A 24,026-nucleotide genomic window follows, 5' to 3' on the forward strand; every position below is an offset into this window, starting at 1 on the left:
AGACAGCAAAACCAGACAAGCCCATATTCTCTGATTTTTAGTTCTCATTTTCTTCTTCCAAGAGAAAATAGGCTGACAGATAGAAGGACATATACATCCACCCCATTGTCTTCTAATACAAGTAAATACAAAAAAAATCAAGTGTTTATTGGAAGTCTGCATGAAGGCACAAATGAGCTTGATTACAGACACATTTTAACAATTACAAATGTATGTAAACACGTTGAGATATACAACAAAGCAATAATACAGCTAATACAGGAATAAAATGTAACCTGCAAAAAAAAAAAAAAGGTCTTTGTATCCGAGGTTCTTTCAATTGTAAGATCTGATTCACACAAACACAGTGTAACGTTTTTAAGTCACCACTTGGATTCACGCTCAACAATCTGTGCTTTGACCATTGTTGTTAACCAGTGTATACATTTAATCCAAATTTGAACAGGCTTCCTTCCCTAAGACTGGGAAAACACAGAAATAACCAACTAGACACCCAGCCAACCTAGAATGAGGCTTCAGAGATTCCCTAAATACATAAGGGCAATCACCAATGTACTGAAATTAAATATAAGCTTCAGAAAAGCTCAAGGATGTTTGTTCCACTTTTACTTGCATTTGAGGAAATTGCTGTATTTCTGCAGGAAAGGAACAGTCTACATCTGTCAGGTGATTTTTTTTTTCTTCCTCCACAGGAGGCTTAGATTTCATCTGAAACACCTGCCAAAACAAAAGTCAGCAATCACAAACTAAAGTGCCTTGGACAGCTTAGGATTTACCACTAGAATAAAATACCTTTGTGTACAGATACAGTATTAACTTATACAGTGAGAAAACTCGCCTTTCCAAGTAGAATACTATTTCAGATATTTCTGCGGAAAGGGGAATCACTTATTTTTTTAAATTAGACACCAGTGCCAGGAACTTGAAGAACAACTGCAACACAGCACTTTTTGAAAGGAAATCAAACAGAAAAATGTTGTCGTTCTAGTACAGACAATTCCCAGGCCTAGCTGAAGGGTACTCTGAGCAACAATTTACTACAGGGACACAGTCTTCTCAACCTCTACCACCTGTCCTAACTTCCCACTCCCCATCTACAAAAGCTTTGTAACCTTTGGAGCCCAATTGCAGTGAGGAAAGACTCCTGTCTGGATAATATAAGCCAAACAAAACCTAGCATAGCTACAACAGTTCCCCTGACTCTGCAACCACATCATCCCAACCTAAAGATGAGGTAGTACTTGTCTTTGGAGCCTAACTAGTTGAATAGGAACAAGCACTATTCTCCCTAATGTAGCAGCTGTCTGTTAATGCAGTGCAAAACCTCTGTATTTCTCTCCCTTCTTCAGGGCACGCTACTAATGCGAGCACAGGAACAGATGCTTGAAAGAGAAATCATAAGATGAGCACACAAACCCACCTGAATTACAGCTGAATCGTAAAGGCCACAGCATGGCACACTGAGTGACTTCCTCTAGTCCACAAAGTGGCAATGTCTCTTAACCTCTATTTATCCTGGGACTAGTGGTTTTTACCCAAAAGGAACATGAATGTTATCCTGAGTACTTATTACAGTGAAATATGGAATTAAAAATAAAATAAAGTAAAAGATTAACAACTACTCCAAATCCAAAAATGGCTAGAAGAAGAATTCAGCTCCTCAGGAAACTGAGGAAACCAGATTGTCTCTGCATACAGTTCATTTGGTACTTAGGGGGCTTTGTTTTCTCTCCCTTCAAGAAGACAGTTCCTTCCCCTTAAGAAGGTTGTTGTAACAAATGCATGTATCAATTTTATAGCTTACACTCATAAACCTTCTGGTTTCTTATGAGATGGCTTGAACTGAAGAAATATGCTCTGCATAGTCCATGCTCTGTAGACTCCCAAGGATCAAAAAGAAATAGACTGCCATGACTGAAACAAAGGAAACATCAAAAAGAGTTGAATATTAGAACTTATGCTGTTTGTAAAACTAAGCATTAGGATCAGGAAAAAAAGAAAACAACAACAAAAAAAACCACCAGAATACTTAAACAAGGTCCCTGGATGCATCCTCTTAGTAAGCAATAATCAATATTGAGGATGAAAGATTTTGTTCTTTGACAGACAAAGTACTCAAGGCTCCATGATTGGTTTCCATGTATTTAACAAAATATATGGAGTCTAAATTGTCTCCTGTCAGCAGTTCAGCTCGCACCAGTTCCAGGAAGCTCTGTCATTTTCATTGCTTCCAAGACTGTATTTTTCATTCAGCTGAAGTGCACAGAAATTCTACTCAGGCAGATGGATTCATGAACTACGAGCATTTTAACAGGAAAAGGAGTCCTGTCCTGTTTAGCTCCAGTACAGCAAGACTGCTAATAGAAAAGCAATGTTACTTTCTTGGAAAACTCTGATAGTCTTTTCTGCCCTTGGGAATATGCTCTTAGAGGAGTATACATAATTAAAACAATCTTATCTGGCTGTTAGCTGGAAGACTATCTCCAAACAAGTCCATCTCCTCTTCCAAAGAACTCCTCTGGAACAAATTGTGGATAAAATGAACTCTTAATGCTCTACAGAGATCAGCTGCATTCCAGTGTCCAAGCCAGATCCCTTGAGAGAAAAAGTAAAAAGAAAACTGTTTGATTGTCAGAGAGGAAAGTACCGCTGAAACAGCCAAAAGATTTTTTTTTTCAAAAAAAAACAAAAACCCTTTGGCTGTAAACACACACACTTACAAAACGCTCATCACTGCTAAAAGTTGCTTCTGTGACCTCGCGCAACTCGTGATGATGCAAGTGTGCAACCGACAGACACCAGTAACGAAAAGAACAGCAGAAATCCACCCAGATGCTTCTGAGATAAAATAAAGAAGACAAGCTGGACCTCACTGTCAAGGGAGTTTCTCCAGTCTGTGGGAGGTTCTGATAAAATCACCACTGCAGAATCGTAATTCATGACTATAACTCACAAGGAAAACTGAAAATCCATTTACATTTATTAGGAGATGGTTGTGCACAATTCCTTATCGTCTTCAAAAAGTCTACAAATAGAGTTTAACACTTCTGATTGCAAGCAAATGTTTGTCCAATGTTCTTAGGTAAGGCCAATTTAGTGCCTTGTTACATTTTCAGGATTTAGCATACATTTGTCAGTTGTTTACTTTCATCTGGTAACGGTCCCACTGCAACAGTAAGGAGAGATCACTAAGACACTTCATAACAGCAGCTGAACTTGGGTTACACAAATTCCTTTTTGGAATATGCTCCAAATGTAATTTATTCTAGGCAAATTTCTATTTCAAGGTCTTAAGACAACACTGTCGAAGGCTTTTCCCCTCCCCCCCTGCATTTATACTACTACCACTATGAGCTCGCACTCTATAGAACCTCATGTCCAAAAATCTCAAAGCACTTCAGAAAGGAGGGCACCATTTTATATAGTGGCATACTTGAGCTGGAATCCTGCTTATAAAAGAATATATTTTTCCTTTTTCTTCTGTTTACAAAAGGAAAAGTGTTCAACTAAACAACCAATCCTATTTTGACCTTAGTCCCACCTCTGACTGCCTGTAGTTTTCTCACATGCAAACCCACCACGGCTTCGGGAGCTGTGTTTAATAACAATGCTCACAGCTGAGTTTCCTCTATGGAAAAGTGAGCATCAGCTGTGGTCAATTATTTTCAGATGGAAGCACTGGTCAAATTGTACGTCTGCCAAAATCTTGAGCATCACTTTATCAGAGAGTCACTACTACCATAACTAATGTAATCGGATAATGCACTTGATCCCATATTGGTTTACCAAGTGTAATAGACTATATATGCATTTCTCTAAATTCTCTCAGAGCTGAAACTACATAGATATAATGAAGAACTTCTAGTTTTGCCTTAAGCTGAACCTTTTACAACATTATTTTAACTTACTATTTTGATTTAGAGCACTGATTTTATATTCAGTCTGCAATTCCTGAATAGTTGAGCGGCAAACATGAAACTCTATGTACAAATGTTAGTATACTACCAGAACTCTCTACCTCCTTCTTAAAAGTGTCCTTAATAAAGCATTAGGCATGTCAAACAAACTTTTGTAAACAAAAGATAAATTACTCATGTTCTGCTCTGATTATAGCCAGATACATATTCTCATAAAATAAACATTCTCTTGTCATTTTCCATGGCCCATATATCCGTATCTATGAGGTAAACCACTTAAAATCATCAACAGTATATAAACCTCAGTACTCAACAGGAACCTCAGGAAAAATAAAACTGAGCAAGATGTCAATATCAAGAAGTGACACTTCGTTCCACTGCAAAGTGAAACCAAACAATTTATTTGTGCTAGATGAATGGAAAGAATGTATTCGGAATACATTTCTTTATACATTGTACCGGCTTAGGCTGCTAAATAAGCATTCATTAGTGCCATGTTGTGCTACTTTCTTGTACTCTGTTTCTACCAAGCAATACAACATTTTTGGCTGTTATGCCAGTATATTCCTATATGCTCATTTTATATCTTATTATCTAACAGACTTGAACATTTAGAATACTTGTTCAAACTTTGTTTTAGGGGAATCACAATTAATATATTTTAACAAGGAAAAAAATAATCAGCTGTTCTCTACAATCACATTGCCTTCTGCAGCAAAAAATCAAAGAGCACACTTCAATCAGCTATCAGTAACCTGTGGGCAGGACCACACTTAGAGAAGTTACTTGTGACAGATCACACAGTATGGACAGCTTACAGGTTAATGTAAATGTCAAGTGAAATAATCAAACCTTAAGGTCCACAAATTATACATTCCATATACTCCAGCAAGTCAGTTCCCTCACTTAAAGATTCAGACTGTACCATACGTTTGAGGTGTTTTTAAACAGGAGAAGTATGGATGTGTCCTGTGTGCTGAATTAAGCTTATTTACTAGGTAATACAATAGAGTATGTGTCTTGGGCACTGATTAGGGTGTCTGACTCACTTTTGCACTAGAAGCTGTTATTTCAAATGACTGAAATGTAGTGCTAATTTTCCACAAGCTTGGTAAACACTGTAATATTTCAGAACTCATCAGATAGCCCATCATGCCTTAAATTTTATGCAAATTCTCATGAAAAAATATAAAAAGGTATCCCTTTAATTTTACAAACTTAGAAGCCAGGAAAATGAAGCTTTGGAGCCAAGCAAAACGACATAATGCCGTATTACCAAACAGAGTAGCAAATGTTCCAGCCAGAGAATGGACATACATGTAGTTCAAGTAAACACTGATGGAAAATTTTGTTAAGTTAGTGTTGTAGACCCACAACACTGGCTGCATTTTATACAAACGTTTACAACACAATTAACAGTGAAGCCTATATAACCTCAGTGCAAATAAGTCAAATCCAAATATGCCAAGTAAGCCTTTGGCTTTTAGTAAACTGCTCCATGTTATGAGTCCAATTCTGACATACAGACTGCTGAGCACATGCACTAAGGCTGAGAGGAGGGATGCACTGAATGTTGAAAAGTGGCTGACTGCGATGCTGCGGATTGGACCGTAGGTTGCACAGGTGGTGGAGGTGGTGGCGGAGGTGGCTGCACTGGGGTCTGCGTGTTTGGAGAAGGAGGAGGAGTGGGACGTTTAAATTTGTCGGGGCTGTTACTTCTTCGTGGTGAAGGCCTCTGCAGAACAAATATTGAAATTATGTTTAACACACTCCTGAACAACTTTAGGTGCAAGTCCTCTAATCAATGTATTGAGCTTGGCAAAGGAAAAGAAAAAACACAGTTATTTGGGAAGAATCCCTTTTAAAACATTTCAAGAATCACAACGCAATTTTTATGTAAAATAAACTGTTCCTCTGAAATGGAGTAGCAAAGGAAAATTGAAGTATTTTTGAAATCAAACCAAACAGGCATTCTTTCCCGTCAGCTTGCAGGAAATGAAAGTAAGAAATTATGTCCTGAACTTATGTTTACCTCTGATGACCAGCAACCTATAAAAGAAAAGTAAGAGATGCCATAGAGACAGCACCTCTCAGTTGAGCCCGCCCAAGCAGTAGGTGCTGATGATGCTGATGAACTTTTAGCTTTACAACGCTGGTGTGTGAAGTCCAACTATGCAGTACCTGAGTGAGGGTGGGAATGTCTCAAAAGCCAAAGCATTTGCCCAGAATCATTTGCATTCTGAAAAACTCTTAGCCTGCATACTGGAGCAAGACTGAAGCGTAATTCAGCTTGTTCTTCTGAGATTGAATATCATACAACAAAGATTACAACCCCTTGAGCTGTACGAGTGAAACAATGGTTATTAAGCTTCCCTCAACAGAAACCACAGATTTGCAATAACCTGAACATTTAAACACAAAGATTTAAAATCCATTTTTACAAACCAGTGGAGTAAAAATCTTTAAAAGTTAGCAACATAAAAATATAAATTACACTGCAGAACACTAAACTCTGCAGTTTTAAAACCAAAATGCTTACTACTTACCAATCCACTTAGCATTAATCAAGAACTTCATGGCATGACAAACTACCCACCCATAATTAAAAATCAACCAAAGTCAATCAGCTCTGAGGAGAAGAATGGTTACAGTGCTATATCAAATGTACTACGTGTAAAATCAATTTGTTCTTTAATGGAGATTAAAAATGAAGAGTCAAGAAGCAAATCTCAGTTTGGTCAAATAATATATATTGTATCTATTTTTTTTGAACAATTATGTATAATAGATTAGTTAAATGCTCTACGAAAATAGCCAAAGGATTATCAACAGTTGACTGATGTTTCTGAAACACTTAAAATCATTTATTGCGTTTGCATACGTCTAATAATATGGAGGGACCTGGCTTAAGTATAAAGGAAAAGCCATGAACCACTTAACAAAACCTTCCTCTAAACAATTAGTATTTTGTCCTGGTGGTTGTCTTTGTCAGTGACTCAATGTTACTCCAATTAATTTATAGTATCAGAAAGAGCAGAATCAAAATTTCATAGAGACCAAACAGAACAAGTTCCTTTAAAAACTTATTTATAAAATTAGTTTCTAGATTTTTCCAGATCTTCCTGTGACTAACCACCACGTTAATCACATCAGAGGGTTGGACCTGGACCAGGATTCTGCCTTCCTGCTGAGCTCCAGCCTCCTGTTCTACCCACTACTATACAGTTCCCATCTCCATTTGCTCAATGGAATTAACAATTACTTTAGCATTCCCACCTAAGCAATTTAAGAAGCAGACATATTTTAGCATTCTACTAAATACTCTATTGAAACATGCTTTCACATCTGAGAATGACAAGTATATGCAAACATCTTAAAGGACAATATTTACATTCTACCATACCTGTTGAGAAAAATCAAAATGGTCTTGACACATTAGGAGCTTACAAGCTATCTTGTCAAATGGTTAATACTTAGGCTCTGTTTTCTTGTTAAACTCCACAAATATTTAGAAGAAACTCAATTAAGTAGAAATGCATCAAACATCAGAGTTAAAAAGGAAATAAATCCAGTTGAAAGATACTGAGAAATTGTCCTAACAAATGTTTATTATATTAACTTTCTTCTTTGCCAATGAGAATAGAAAATAAGAGTTAACTGCCTGTTACAGTGACATGGTGGTAGCATTGTGTGTCATCCTGAAGAAAACCTGAGCTTGGAGCAACCTCAGATGACTCATCCGTCAGATGGTGGAGACTAGGAGAAAAATGAAAGCAATGTTTTTACTTCCTGGGATAGGCTCAGTAGCTTAGAACATCACTTCTCACACCCTGCCTGCTGATCCATAAGATGATACCTATTACTGTCCTTAAGATGACAATACATCCTACTCTTTTGCAGAAAATAAGGTTCTCCAAAAAGAATCAGTTTCTGAGGGGTGAAGAGGAAAATCAGGGTTGAAGAAAGCAGCAATAGATATCTTGGAGTAAGGAGACAAAAACAAACATTTACAAAAACATTTTGCACAAAAGCTTAAGGACAAGCAATCATAACTTTTAAAACCCAAACTGACACTGGTAACAAACATATGCTATTTAAAATACTTACTGTAATACCATGGGATGGTCCCATATGTTGCACATGAAGGCCTGGGGAATTGTAGTAAGACATTCCAGCTCTAGTCAGTGAAGTTGGTGGTGTGAAACCAACTGTGTGACTTGCATATGACAGACCTAAAAATTGTTAAAACAAGGCAAAAATCAATATTATTGTTTATTTTACAAACTATTTTGTGGTTTTTTGTTTGTTTTGTTTTCGTTTGCTATATTTTGAAACAATGATGGTTTAAAGAAATTGTAACTGGTATCAAATTAGACACCTAAAAATAGTCAAAGGCGATGTAAAATTTACTTTATTCTTTTCCTGTAGTAAACTGCCATGTGTTCAAAATCACACATTACACAACATAGAACAACTTTTCACTTAACATAAACAGGGTAGGGCTCCCTTGGCAGCTTAGTTTTAGTTCACAGACATTTCCATCCAGCTTTCCATCTCTTCTCAGAGCAAATTGCTCCCTGAACAAAATGCAGTCTGAAGAATCAGACAGGTTGTGCCTGGAAAAGCTGTCTAGCACTGGAACAGTAAGAGTTTCCATATGACAGAAACTGGATGGAGGTGGCTCCTTCAAGGCATAACACCTCTGCAGCCAAACCAATGGCAGCCCAGACTTCCTCCTGTTTTGCCCTTGTGCTTATAGGCAGAGACCCAATGATCTTTGGGGCTGTGAAGTTAAAATATTCTGGTATAATCTTCCATAGCTGGACTACACTACAAGTAACATTTAAAATTACAACATGTTTTATCCATATTAAGGTAACCATAATATTCAGAATATTCAGAAGTGCAAAAATCTAATCTAATTCTTCTGAGTACTTTCTGTAAATACTAGTTTATAAAAATGCAGAGTACCTGTATAACTAACCAAGGTAAAAAAAAATGACAGCAGCTAAGTGCTTGAAATTCAGACCTCGAAGCGTTCTGAACATTCTCAAAACTGCAGATTTTCCAAAACCTTTAGCTCACTATTGCCTTCTGGCAAAAATATCAGTAGGATAGGAGACAAGACTCTTTTCTCAGCTGTTTACTATTAAAAACTGGAAACAGCTTTGGAGAATTATGACCAATATTTCTTCTAAAAGCCTACTAAACTTTTAGAACACCACACTGGATTTAACAGTTTTCACACTTTTTCTCCACTAAATCAATGCAACAAAGTGCCACTACAGTTACAGTATACAACACCTGGCTCTGCCTATGTTTGAGTAAAGAGAGATCTCAGGGAAAAAAAAACCAACAACACACACACAAAAACAAAACAAACAAACAAAAAACCAACCCTCAGATTACTAATAAAGTTATATAAGAAAACATATTATACCACCCTTGCTTCAATGTACATCTGGTGCAAATTATGAGCGACTCCAATGGAATCAATCACTTTAGAGTAGCTAAACAATAGAGATTAACAAAATCTGATTTTTGACTAAAGTAATCTAATTGTCTGTACAGCACGTTTTATAGCTAAGCACTTTTGCAAGCATAAAGACAGAAACACAAGTCAATGTTCAGGTAGGTGACAATTTGCATTGCAAGTCTGAGATGAGAGCCCTGAACAATAAAAAATAGAACACACAGTTTAAGACACCTTTACAACATTACAATTGTGGATTGCTTTGGGATAAATCAGCTCCAAAATTTTTATAAACACAAGTCAACGTGGCAGTCAAAGCAGCGCTAACAGAGTAGTGCACATACACCTAAAGTAGCTCATCTGCACCTCTGCAGCCTAAAATATCTACCTAGCCTAGCTGTAGAAGCAAAATATACATGAATTCATCCACGCTAAAGACTAATCAGTAATTGCAGCAACCATTCCCCAGCTGCCCAGGGGTAGCAATGCACCCAGTCTTCTCAGATTCATGCAGGGTGATATAAACCTCAGCAGTATCTCAGCTTGAAGGAGTCCGTAAAAGCAGCATCTCAAGCCACACAAGCACAATAGGCTCCAGGATTCAGGAGCCAGAATCTGAGCCATTAAACCTGACCTGGATATCCACATAAAATTATAGCATTTCTAACGTGTTTCAAATTATGTCTCTACAAATTCAGGCACATTGTTTCCTAAAAGAAACATGCCAAGTCATAAAAGCACTCCATGCAAAATATTCACTGTTAACATTATTACATTATTTAGTTATTACATTAACTCCAGAACAGTTTTTAGTATGACTACATTTCTGTATACAGTTACAGGCAAAGGATTAAAAAATCATATATTGTTTTTTTGGTAATATAACTTGCAAAACACTGAAAGCCAAGCAATCTGTCTCATTTTAGAACTCCCCCAAAAAACTCTTAAAAAGCTAAATTATCATATCTCTAACACTGGTTTATGGGTATATGTGCTCACTCTTTTACCAACATCAGCCTGAAAATCGTTTTGAGTCTTTCTGAAAAACTAAAGTAAATCCTGAAAACCAAGATTTAAACACATTTTATATGTTTAGACCTGTGTAATAAAATGTCTAAATCCCATTTTGTAGAATGTGTTGATATAGAGCATGCCTCCTTTGCTCTTTTTGTAGGACTCTCTGTGATAGATTCTAAAGGTGAACTTGGGAAAGCAGGGCATGCAGGATTCACTTTACTAAGTACAAGTGTATTTGTGATCACCATGTGACATCCATGGCCAACAACTTATAATGAATGTCCAATAGCAATTTCAAGGGATTTTATATCTATCAACTAATGTCTTAATAACAAAAATACATTTCCTTTAACGTTAAAAATATATTCAATAATTAAAAATTCAATAAATTTAAGGTCAGTTGTAAGCCATTCAGGTTCTTCTGGAATTCTGAAGACTATATCATCCACTTACTATACTCAAAAAAGTTAATTTGCCTTTGTTAAAAGTACTAGAGACAGAAATTCTTAATATGCTATTGCTTTACATCAGAAATTTGCAGAAGTACAAAAAGGGGGGAAGGTAGGGATGATAAGGGATTCAAAAGATGACTACTTAACTGACCTGTAATATTTAATCACAATGTAAAACAGACCTACCTAAAAACACATGCTGTACTAAAATAAATGTAAGGCAAATCTATTCTTACATTTATGATGCACTTTTTACCCCAAGACTAGCTTTGAAAGGCTATCAACCCAGGGAACATTACTATGTGATGCATACAAAAATTTTACAAACTGGATAAAATATTTACCAGGTGATATAGGTCTGCTAGAACTTGGTGAGGGTGTATAAGGGATAGGACTGGACACAGTGCGAGGTCTTAATCCTTGTGCAGACATCTCATTAAAATATCTAAAAAAAAAAGGTAAAGAATAATTAGATTAAACCTTTTAAAACATGCCATGCTTTAAATGTTTCACTGTGCATTTTGAATTCCCGTAAGAATCATGTTAGATTAGTGTAGGACCAGTCACCTTTAGGAAGCCATGACAGGAACACTCTCTTCATGGCTGAATGTTCTAATAACGGCTTAGATTTCCATGGAAACAGCTGGACTCACCTTAGTCATTTGCAGTTAAAACTGTACAAGCTGTACACCGTCGGAATAGTATGTATTAAGGTCAGAAGTATAAATCACATCAACCGATCTGACCTATGCTGCAGTCCTGCATTTTACATATAATTTCTACATTGAACTCAACAGCTTGTCTACCTGGAGCGTATCTCTCAGAACGGGAATCAAACACTAATTTGAAATCACAGAAAGGGGAGAAAAGCCACTGAAGTATTGATAATTTGTTCCAACAGCTGGTCAGCCTCACAGCCCTGCTTCCTGTTTGAATCCGTCTACTCTCAACATTAAGCCATCTGCTCATCACGTCTTTTGCCATGGAAACGGACGGACATTTTGAATGCAGCACTTTCACCTGTTAAAGATGTTTGCAGGCTGTGTAGCAAGATGACTCCCACACTTCATTTTGATAAAATAAACAGGTGGCATTTTATCCCACCCGTAACTAGTTAGTGGCATTGATTTGTACTTTCTTCACTGAATACAGTGAAGTTTCTTCACAACCATCAACTGCTAATCCATTTTAATATAAAAGGAAATAAGAATCATACCATTGCTCCTACTTGCCACTCACTGTTTATATATCAGAAGCAAGTTAATGATTTTTTTTCCAAAGCACCATGCTGGCAGCTGTTAAATTGACTAGCTTACGCACACTCCCTGGAGATTTTTCAGTCACTGTCTGGATTATAGGTTTCCCTTCTAATTTCCTTCTCTACCTGTACATCAGTGCACCCAGAATAACACTGCATTTATCTGTGTTTCTTTACTGGATGCAGCAAAGCAGAAGATAAAATTAGCTACCTAAATGCCCTCTGACTCTTACTTGTCTTCCCTTCTACCGTTGTGCTGCTCAGAAATTTTTAGTAGTTACACTTATTTTCAGATCACAGGAAAACAAAACAAAACAAACAAAACGTCGGGTAGCATTAAGAATTTTCATATTCAATGGAACTCACAAAAATTACTACTCTGAGTTCTGTATGCCAGTTCTTAAGCAATCTGATGCATGCTTTGATGCTGCATCTAATTAACGTTTAACCATGATATTCAGAGTCACTAAGCCACAACACTTAACAGAGGCAGTGCACTGTAGTGATGCTGAAGTTGGTTTAAAATTGGGCAGATAAGGTAGTAACAGTAGCTACAATAGAGAACAACAGCTGGTAAATTAGAGTTTGCTTAAACTTAAGTTTTCCAAAGAGCTACTAATGGCAGGGTTAGCAAAACTGAACTGACTAGGCTACTTCTATAGTGCTCAGTAACTTGTAATGCAGACAATAATTGTATTACAGCAACGCAGTGATCTTTGTGGTTTAATCTTATTTTATTCTACGTGAAGACAATTTTCTGTAAGTCATCTCAGTTACCTGGATTGTATCATATGAAATAGCAGCACACCGTTAATATGCTTCTTGGTTTTAGAAATTTCCCTGTTACTGAAGAAAGTAAGATGGAGGACTGAGAAAGCAAGGCTACTGCTAGTCAGGAGGAAGAAATTTTGCAAGAGCTGTGCATTTTGAATTCAGTAAAGCATCTTCATCTACTCTATAAAAAATAAATATCATCAGCTAACAATGCAGCTGAAAAAATGGATATCTGATCTGTCAGCACAACCATTTTTAGGAAGACAAAGTAAGCTGACAAATTTCCGTTTTTAAATAATTACTGCACGTAGTTCTACAATTTTTGTCTACACAGTTCTCTTCTAAGACTAACCACTCTAACAGCTGCCTCTTCCCTCACTTTACTTTGTATTTCTTAGCATGCAAACAGCTATTTTGGAGTGATTCTGTAATGCGTTTATAGTATCATAATAAATCAACATGACAATCACATTTCTTATTTTTTTTTTCTACATTTTATTACTACCTCTACCTACAAAAAGTTGAAATGAAAGTTAGAACACTCTGGAGTTTTCAAATGAATACTGATAATTCATATGAATATAAATGTTGACTGTATTTCTGTAACAACATAAATATTGGCAGAAAAGATTAGGCTAATAGAATTAGATTTGAAAATGAGAACCTTGTGTTTCTAACAATAATTAATTCACACAGCATTCACTACATCGTGATACTAGATGCTACTGCGATACACGTCAGTTGCCTAGTATCTCATTAAAATGAAAACATTACCTTGAATTTTAAGGGCACTCCTTGAAACAAAGTATCTGGTACTTTGTTTTCTGGTAAATCTCTCATAACAAATATACTGATGACCCAAGAAGAAGCATCTTAGTATCAGAAGAATACACGTCACAGAATGAGGGTTTTTTGTTTGTTTTGTTTTTTAAGTACCACTATAAATCCAAAATAACGTAAAACTATATAATAAGATAATGAACATTTGATAAGAACTAAGAATGTCCTATTCAAAGTATACTTAAAACCTCTTTCAAGATATAACACTGTCATATCACTATGATGTTAGAAAATACAAGGCATCACATAAAACCATGAAAAAAAATCAAGGCTGTTTCTAAGGTCACTGCAAGCAATGCAGCTTGTAGTAGAGAAAAAAAAAGAAATCAAGGATATTACGTTTTGGACATCAAGAACAAACCCACTAGCTCTGGAAATGCTTCTTCTCTCTAATGCTTTATATGCAATTCCTTTGGATTTGGCAGAACACTTTCTATCTTCTGCAAAAGAAAAATTACCCCAAGTAAGTATATTTTTCCTACCTCACAGAATTCATTGCAGTTACCAAGTTAAGTGAAAAACAAAGGTACCATGATTTAATTCTCTTGAAGCTCAATCCCACAGGTATTTTTATTTCACTATACACTATTAAAACCCTAAACAATCTTCAGAAAACTATTTTATTTTTCACTGTTGTAATTAATCTAAATTCTAAACAAGTTTGATATAATTCTACTAAAGACACTCCTGGACCATGCTGAAATTTGAAACATATATTAAACCCATATCTAAGTTACTCATATGAGTACTCATTTTCTAATATTAAAAAAACAAGCATGAGCATTAGTTAACAAGCTCAATGCCAACATATCTGGACAGCTAGAAAATACACACCTTTCATCGTCCATTTCTAAGCTGGATTCACTTTCTGACAGTTGCCTGCAGAGTGCTTCCCTACGTTCCATTTCCCTCTGTAATTTTCTTTGAAGCCTCAAGTTTTCTTCTCTCATATGTCGCTCCTCTTCTAAATATTGTGCCATCTTCTCTGAATCTGAAATTCAGGATTCTGTTAAAATTTGGTTAACATTCAGTTTCACAGACAGGCACATATGTTGTGCCTAATTTTACCCCAGCACTTCAAGAATGAGGGAGTAGAAAATGTTCAGTATGGATAACTCAAAGTTCTCACCTCTAAGTCATTACATCAAAGGCTAATTTGTAACAGTAGTTACTAAAATAAATTACTGACAGCAATTTTGTAAATAAGGATAAAAAAGAAAAAGAACTTCCACGCATTTACTTAAATGAATTTGAAAAGCAGAGAAAAAGTCAAAGAAAATAGTAAGTCAATCAAATCAATTCCTGCCCCTTTAAAGTAATGCAATTACACATCTACAAAAATATTACTGTAACAGCAAAGAAATACTTTTAAAGGTTTATTTCCATTCCAAGAGAGGGATCACAAAACAAGTGCTGAAACACAAAATACTCAAACTTATATTAAATTGTTATCTTATAAATATTCTATAGCATGCATTCAATTAGATTTCATGATGGAGATGGGCCAGCAGGTCATATACCAATATTAAAAGTCAACAAGTGGTTTACTCTCTACATCAAAAGACAATTTGAGTTTGCAATTCTAAACTGAGTTCAGCGAACATTACTTTAAAAGACATTTAGCAGACCATTTAAGTGATTAAATTATATCACGGAAAGCTATGCAGCATTTTGACACATTATTTGAATAAAACGGAACATTTGAAGAAGACTTATTACACATACTATGTATTTTGTGAGGTTTTCTAATATTTTATCAAGTATACAGTGAATTTATTGGTATTTAAATAAAAATACGACCCATCACTCTTTGTGCTCATTTCTTTATGCTGTACCCTTTAATCAAAAGAATATTCCCATTTCAGAAGACTGTTCCCGAACTATCAACTATCACGGCTTGTCTCTTTTCAGTGGAAATACCACTTGTAAATGTAACAGTATCACTTATTTACAACTATTATTATATCAAAACATTTCCTAGAGTGGAAGTAAGTGTTTTAGGAAAATGAAATGTAATACCAAAATGAGAATTCAGTAAGCAGACTTAGTAAGTATTTATGAATAATAGTAAAGGTTCTCAAATGACCACATATTGCAAACACGAAACTTCCTCCTGAAAGAAAGGTGTATCAATTTCATCTTCTGCTTTACCGGCAGCCCACAAACCAGTATATCCACAATTTCTATCAGTACTGCTGTACATACTGCAGCTCTGTTTAACCTATTCACAACAGAAAAGGGTACTTCTAAACCTAAATCTCATTTTCTATAAGTATTTGACTTCAATTGCTTCAGAATTTTACTCTGAATTACAGTCTTTCAAAAACAAACTACCTGAAAACAGCAAAGAACATGTGAAATGAAATTAATCAGGCCAAATTTGTACAGAGTACTTTAAATCTAAGGCCTTGCTCTCATTCTGAAGAGAAGTGAACGCCGCAGTGCAGAACTGGCAAGTACAGAGATTAGCAGCCCTTAGCTTCTTTTAACTGACACAAATTATTAATACCACAAACTTGTGCACAAGGCCTCTGCACAAGAGTACTCTCACGCCGTCTCTGCCCGTAAGGAAGGCTGCTGCCCCTCTGAGCTGTGTCTCTAAACAGGAGCTGAAGCGCTGCAGCCAGCCTCTCAGGACCAGCACCACAAAGGGGGATGACGGCCTGCTTCCTGCTCTCCCAAATCTGTCCGTGTAGGTAGGCACCTCCTTATCTCTCAGACAAAATATAACACTACTGACTAGAAACTACACTACCAAAAAAGGCAGAACTGACAAACCTTAGACAGAAATTTTAGATTTAGGATGAAGGGATGATGGAACAGCATAGCAGATTGCAAGGAGGCACAAGTGATCTTTCTGCCACCCAAACCCCCCTTCCTTCCCCTCAAGAGGCACAGCAGAAAGCAGGCCGTCCACTTCTGGACAAGGCTCCACCACACCTCCCACAACAGAAATACACAGACTTCTGCACAGCTATTTCAAAGGGATCTTACTTAAGGAAGAACAAAATAAGATTACTCATTTTGCTATACTGTGAAGCCAAATCAGCTGCTTGAAAAATTAGTCTTTAGCAAAGCTAAAATTACCTCAGCACAGCCTGCAACCATTAAATGAAATTCTTATATACAACTGAACTTTACTTTGCTAGCCATTAATTCTTAAGTTGTATCTGGATTCTTACAATGTAATTCTTAAGTACGTTTTAAAGAATCTGTGTGCTGAAATACTGCTAAAGGTCTCTGGGGAAAAAATAAACATTTTTTATGGCCCAAATATATTCAAGAAATATTTGGCAATATTTTCCCATTCTAGTAAAGCTAAAACACCAACACCACATAGACCACCCCCCCCCCAAAAAAAAAGAAAAACAGAAACCCAGCAAATAAATACAGTATAAATACATTAATTACTGCAATTATCAAGCTGTCTTAGTTCAAACTTGTCCTATTTTTTCACTTGTACCTTAAACTCCTGAAAGTCTATATAAAAATCTTACATTACACAGACTTAAAAAGATTTAAAACAAGTTGTTTACTCACGCTGTAACTGTGCAGCCCTCAGTTGTTTCTTTAACCTCTCCACTTCATTCTTTAAAAACCTGATGTGTCTCATCATATTTTCAGGGGAATCTATCTCCATTGATATGTCTCTGGGTGACGGCGGAGCAGATACTGGCTGGTCTAATTTCTCCTGCAAAATTCTGAATGAAAAATAGCTTAAACTTTACTTTCAATTTAAATGAAAAGAAAACCCCTTAAACTCCCCAAAAAGACACTACAAGGCTTTGGCAGGTATGTAAGATTTATGCTAACTACTGCATTTGTTTAGGAAAATTTCAGGAGGATTAATAATGTTGTGGGTTGTTTTTTAAGCCAAAAATACAAAAGGTAAAATTTGTTGTCCAGGGACAGATGGATTTTCTAAAATATTCACGTGTTGACACTGCCAAATATTTCTGCATATAGCTGGGGAAAAAGCAAGTTACAGACTTTAGATAGTTACCTCGGTTTTATATTCAAACTGTACTTAAGCCTCATGATAATTTCCAAGCAAATTCATTTAATCTCTTCCAAGTTTTTACATTTATGTTCTTAGAGGAAGAATAAACATTCAAGATGAACAAATGAGTGTAGTTTATCTATGGTGAAATACAAGCTTTTCTGCATTTCACCATTAGCAAAAGAGAGAAAACTTCATAGACATTTTCTGAAGCAGATATTATCCTCCTTTAAAGTATCATCAAACAGAAAAATATTTCTCATCACATTGTTCTTTCCATACAGTCGAGGTTTCAAATACCTCAAACACCTGACTGCGTAAATTCAGGAGTAATGATCATTTTTCATGATGAAACAAGCAGATAGTACATATTAATGTTTTAATGAATATTTTTCAAGTTAACATGTATTTTTCAGATGGAAAGCAGGAAACTGTTCTTCACCAGAACCACACTGACTGGCCAGATCGAAGGCTGCACTGAAGAACAGGGACAACAGCACTATGCAAGCACAGCTCTTTGCATGGCCTGGTATTTATACACACCATTCAATGCAGTACTAAAGCATGGTCTATGACTCCACCTATCTCCCAGAAAGAAGGCACACCATCTGAGATAAATTAAACCAGGAATGGTTTGATTTAAAAAAAAAAGACTTTAAAGCTAGGATTTTTTCACATCATACCAAAGGCCCATTCACTATGGATTTACCACTGTTGAATATTACATGTAGCTCTTCAGAGCACTTTCCACAGGGCTCTGTAAAATAGAACTACAAGAACTGCAGTTCATATAGGTTCAGGTGTTTTCCAAGTCTCCAGTCAAGATTCATGGAGTCAGACTAACATAACTCTCCTAAAACATGTAGTAGAAAACAAGGAATTAGTTGCCTCTTCTCCCTTATTGCCCCCAAAGCAGAGTTCTTATAATACAGCAAAGAGAGAGTCACTTTAATATATATTTTTAATCTTAGCTTTCCCAAGAACATAAAGTATCTCTGTCTTATCTTCTGTTGAAGAAGCAGCAGGAAGTTTCAACGACATGAGTGCAAACCACTGAGAAAAAGCTGAAGTTTTCTTCAAGCAGATATGGAAAAAACAAGAGCTTCTCACATAATGATTACACTAAAATGCCATATTAATTTCTTTGGGCCATCAATAGATACCTGACTCAAAACCAGAAACTTTAAAAACTATCAGCAGTTGAAAAAAGATCAGCAAATTCCTTCAAGTTTTCCCAGATCATTTTTATACCACTTAGTTTCATCTAGTGTAGGCACTCAAGCATGTGGTATAGGGTAAACAAGGAGCTTTACACCTGTGTTAACCTCCAGGTTTTCACAGATGAAATAGCCCTTGTATGACAGAGACAAACATACTTAAAACTAGAAGGTTAAGTATTAAATCATTCATCTCCCACAGTAACACAGGGCAACAAGACAAACCGTTTTTCTGCTTCAAGCTTATCCATCCTCTTCCAGAGACGATTCACTAGTGCTTCTTGTTCTTGTTCCAAGGTATTTTCAAGGTCAATCTTCTCACGTCTTAGCTGCAGAGGAAAGCAATGAATTAAAATCATGGGAACATTATTTTTTTTTTTTTGCAAGGAATTATCATTAGAAAAGATCATTGTCTTAGAAGAAAAATAAGGCTTTCACATGATGTTTTAAAACATCAAGGCAAATGCAAAGAAGAGACAAAATTCAGGCAAAACACACTGGTCACAGAGATTTATCTCTGGAAAATTTAAGAGATTCACGAGTTGCACAATTATCGTCACCTTAACAGATTTTTTTTTTTACACAGAACTTGTTGCTGCTTGCCAGTAAAGAGGAGCTTGAAACCTGGACACATGGTCACTGATACCATAACAAGCTTATTCAGAAAGGTCTCCTGTTCCACGAGCCTCTGAAGTTCAAATGCAATTTACAGTTCACTATTTAAGCACTTATTCCTTTGAAAAAATTTTATGTTAAAAGTGGAAGAATGACACTTATGTAAGCCAGAAACAGAAGAAAAGCCATGTCTGACTTGTGTTAGAAAACATGAAAAACAGAAACGAAAAAAAATTGAACTGCCTTCAGTGATACAGCATCAAGCCTTACTAGCAGAAACAATTTAATTTCTATCTCAGCACAGACTTTATAAACAACAACGCTTAACCTGGCATTTTTCATGTTCACACTAGAATATTACGAGGCACATCTGATCTTACTCAGTAACACTGGCAGATGAACTCCAGGAGTTAATATGACAAAACAGATGTGACAATCATTGCCTTTACAGACGGAAAATACCATGAGGTATTTTTCCCAACCAAGCTGTAGTTAACATTCACCACCTTCCCAATAGGCAAAAAAAAACACATTACAAAAAGAAATAGTGCAAATAGATTAAACGTTTTCCTCACGTGTTTATTGCATCACTATGCCTGAAGTGCTGTTACACCATCTAAATCCATAAGGGCCACGTTCTAGACTCTCAATTAATATTGAAATAAATAGAATTTACACTTACACACTTAATGCAACAGTAACAGTTTAATCAGTGACTGCACAACTGTATTCTTCAAAATTTAGGGCAATTAAATATTGTAAGTAAAAATACACTTATATTGATGAGCAATAGGGAGCACACTTAGAAAAAACACGTTTAGACAACTTGTCCATGTCTGCATTTCTAGATGTACATTAACAATTGAGGGAATTTAGACTTCAATAACACAGAAGTCAGGAGCAACATGGTTCAGTCTCACATGAGGTATGAGAATTTGTATCCTGACTTCTGCCTTGCCCACAGCAGCAGGAGCTGGAATGGTACAAAGGCAAAATGCTCAGCCCCTGGAAAGAGACAGTGATTTGCAGCTCAATAGCCAGCTTGGCCAATGCTTGGGGCTGACTGAGTTCAGAGGGAAGAAAGTGCACAAAATATTCTGGGAATCTGCCCATCATGCTCCTATATTACCAACACGCAGATCTTCACTACATCAGATAGCTATCTGTACAAACACATGATGAAGAACGTTTGACTGCAGATGACTAATTGTACAGCAATGGTTTTTGCATCACTTCAATGCCGTGTGGTTTAGACTCACCTGGTCTGACCTTCGTAGTCTATTTTACAGCTACATTATTGATCTAGCACCAAACAAGAATACAAAGGCATACTAGTGAAAATAAATCTATTTCATTTAATGGTAGGAAAAAAGAGCATACTGGAATTTGGAGACAAAGCAAATTATTTATAAACTCTAATTTGAAAAATCTAAGATTACACTTAGTATCATAGCAGCCATCACCAAGGCAGCAGAGTCCATTATTAATTAGGCATCTGAACGTAGGTAGGTATGCACAATGGCAAGGTCAAATCATCAGGGACAAGAGACAAATGAGTTCAATCCTGAAGGCTGACGGAATTGTTCTGATGAAACACCAAAGACAGTGGGCTGTGAAGGAGATCTAAAACTTCACTTTTCAAGAAATATGAGAAAATACTGGAAACAAGTATCCTCCTTGTTAACTTCGAGTCTTTTCCCAGTTCCTCCCAGTGTCAGGATATTAAAGCTTTAATGAATTGAACCTACAGAAGAAGCCACTGCAGCATGTTGAGCAGAGCTGTGAATTCACAAAGAACGTAGGTATATTTGTTTTGTAACAGACATTTCAGGTACACTTTAAAACGAAGTCTAGATCTAGTCAATGAGTTTGTTTGGAACTTGATTATATTTTGAACAAAATAAAACAGGGTGGGATCACATCTCAACACCAAACTAGCAGCTCTGTCAATACTTGCATCATTTTATATGGGTTCAAAATTATGTTCCAATCAAATATCATTTAATTTTTTAATCATCACACTAGGGAAGTGAGGAAGTATTGCTTATTATTTTGGACCTTAGTCTTCCCTTTAGAGGAAGAGAAAAATATCCCTTTTAACCTTCCTCACCATGCCATTGTATTTCTCTTTGTCTCTCTAACACTTACTTTACTTCAAATGCAGCTAAAATATCCACCGTATGTGTATTCCTGCATTAGTGCTTATTGAGTCTTCTTGCCAACTTACTGACAAGCAGAAGTGTTTCTTCCTAAAATGATGGAGATCTTCCAAATCAGTGAAAGTTGAGTATGATTTCAGCGTAGTCCCACTATCCCAAATTTCACTTATTGGCTTCTGATCTGCCCCTCCCTTTAATTTTAATCTTTAATTCTTTAAATCTTTAATTTAATTTTAATCTTTAATTCTTTGCTGCTCTCCAAGAATATCTTTCCAGAAGATTTCACATTTCACGATCTTCTCCTTTCAAAGGAGCAGACATAAGAGACGACTATTACCAACTTAATTCTTATTTCTCATCTTCTAACTGCACCCCTTCCAGTTACACGCTGTACCATATGAAATACTAAAGCAGTTAAAAAGTGTAACAGTATGACTATATACACTTGACCTCTGTAGGACAAAACTGGCAGCTATTGTATTTCCCATCAAATCACTGAACTACATCACAGAAGAATGGCACTGTTCGTTTTAACTAAAACGTTCAGTTAATGAAACAGTCACATGTTGCAAATTTCTTCACTGTTAGCCTTCAGAGAATAATATTCTGCTTCTTGAAGCTGATTTAAAGAAATCAAACTACATCTTCCTACTTCTCTGTTTAAGTTCGTTCCATAGATCGATCTGTACAGAGTGTTAGCGTAAAAATTGAGAAAACCCATTTTATCATTAAGCTACCTATTAATTTACCTACAATTTCATCTCAAATAAGACGGTCAAATAAAAAAAAGGTAGAATTTCAGATTATCAGCAACATAAAAATTATACATCTGATAAGAACAGCAAACAAATTCTCAGGAATAATGTACTATATTTTCACCACTCAAAATTACTGGAATTTCACAAGCTAGAAAAACTGAAGTTCTTTAATAAGCCTGTATTTTTTCATCTGTTTGCCTTCATATTAAAATGATTACTACTAAGGCCACCAAGACGCTTTGATACACATGCCTAAAATTTGACATGGAAGCAATCCCTAAGTCTAAATTTCCAGTAGAAACACGACCAAAACAAGTGGTATTTTATCTCTCCTCTTCATTGCTCTGTCCAGGGAGAAAGGGAACTGGACATAGTCAATCTCGAATCTGTGAGTATACACAGAGCTGACATCTGACAATCGAGTCTTGTGCTACCCAAGCTACCATAAAGAGGTGACCTAGAGCACAACTAGACCATATGTATATGGTTTACTGTTGTGCCTACCTGCTATTACAAACGGCAGTCTTTCTCAACAGTGGTATGACAATGGAAGCTGACAAACAGCAACAAGAAGTACAACTTACAAAAAAGTAAGTTGCATTTGCAAAATAGTCACAGCCGTCCAGCCGACATGAAAGACTGCATTAAGGGTACTAAAAGTCATAAAGGCCATGGGGAAAAAAAAAAAAGTTTCTCATAATAAATTCTATTAATGCTGTACTGCTTTGTCTACAAGTTAAAATCACTTTCTTTTAATTATATTGTTGATATTGGCCAGTTTCTTACAGACTTAAAAATGAAGTCAAACCTAATACAAAATAATCAGACTTTTTTTGAATCCTTGTTTTTGTTTTACAATCATATAATTTTGAAAGCGAGGAGTTACCTGTTCCAGGGTGAGCTGCTTCGAAATTGTATCATTTTCCAGTTTTTTAATCTTCTTCATCAGTTTGTTCACTTGAAATTCCTGTTCCTGTTCTAGATGCTGCTCCAGTTCAGCTTTCTCATGCTGTAGCTAAAAATTTAGGAGATATGGAAGTATTTTAAACAGAAGTTACACCCCATTTTTACATTTATTTACATGTTGATTCTTACAGAACATTAAATTCTATACTGATAATTCTTCTCAAAAGACTTCAAAATGTACAGCGCACCCAACAGTCTTTCCTCAACAAGCTAAAATTCATTAGTTCATTAATTCAGCTCCTTTTGCTGCTATTTGGAGACAAAATAATCTGAAATGTAGCCTGGCAAAAGATTCAGATAAGAAACGCGAGTGTGGAGAGAACAGAAGACAGACAGGAACAGCTTGGCAACATACATATGGAAGAAGTCTACAGTTCAACTGTATTTTCAGGGCTTATCAGTACTGAGACTTCATTTTTCACATATTAATGTAAACACCAGAATGGTGTGTAAAATAAGCGAGTTTTCTCCATTCACTTAAAAACAAAATCACACTTTTCTCCAAAAATTCCTTAAGTTCACAGAAATTCCCATGCACTTGAGGAAGCCAGTTGGACTACAGAGCAATAGTAACTGAGGC

The 24,026-nt window shown here is 36.1% G+C and overlaps 1 protein-coding gene across 3 annotated transcripts in view; it reads right to left on the bottom strand.

The window, feature by feature from the left end:
• Positions 1-2,959: 2,959 nt before the first annotated feature.
• The window catches only part of CCDC6 (coiled-coil domain containing 6), a 45,791-nt gene continuing 24,724 nt past the window's right edge, over positions 2,960-24,026 (bottom strand). The window contains exons 3-10 of one of the 3 annotated variants that reach the window (XR_013953222.1): positions 23,367-23,495; positions 19,174-19,277; positions 17,272-17,432; positions 14,566-14,722; positions 11,204-11,304; positions 8,025-8,149; positions 7,579-7,673; positions 5,498-5,652 (exon numbers count right to left, since the gene is read on the bottom strand). Coding sequence is in view for 2 of the 3 variants with exons in the window: in XM_080598584.1 (XP_080454710.1) it covers positions 5,461-5,652; positions 8,025-8,149; positions 11,204-11,304; positions 14,566-14,722; positions 17,272-17,432; positions 19,174-19,277; positions 23,367-23,495 (969 nt within the window). In the remaining variant the exon portion in view is untranslated. Of the gene's footprint in view, positions 5,653-6,646; positions 7,674-8,024; positions 8,150-11,203; positions 11,305-14,565; positions 14,723-17,271; positions 17,433-19,173; positions 19,278-23,366; positions 23,496-24,026 lie in introns of those variants that run through there. The other 2 variants (XM_080598584.1, XM_080598585.1) reach the window with 2 other exon arrangements.

Source organism: Anser brachyrhynchus, assembly GCF_964034855.1.
Source record: "Anser brachyrhynchus genome assembly, chromosome: 6".
Taxonomy (NCBI): Eukaryota; Metazoa; Chordata; class Aves; order Anseriformes; family Anatidae; genus Anser; species Anser brachyrhynchus.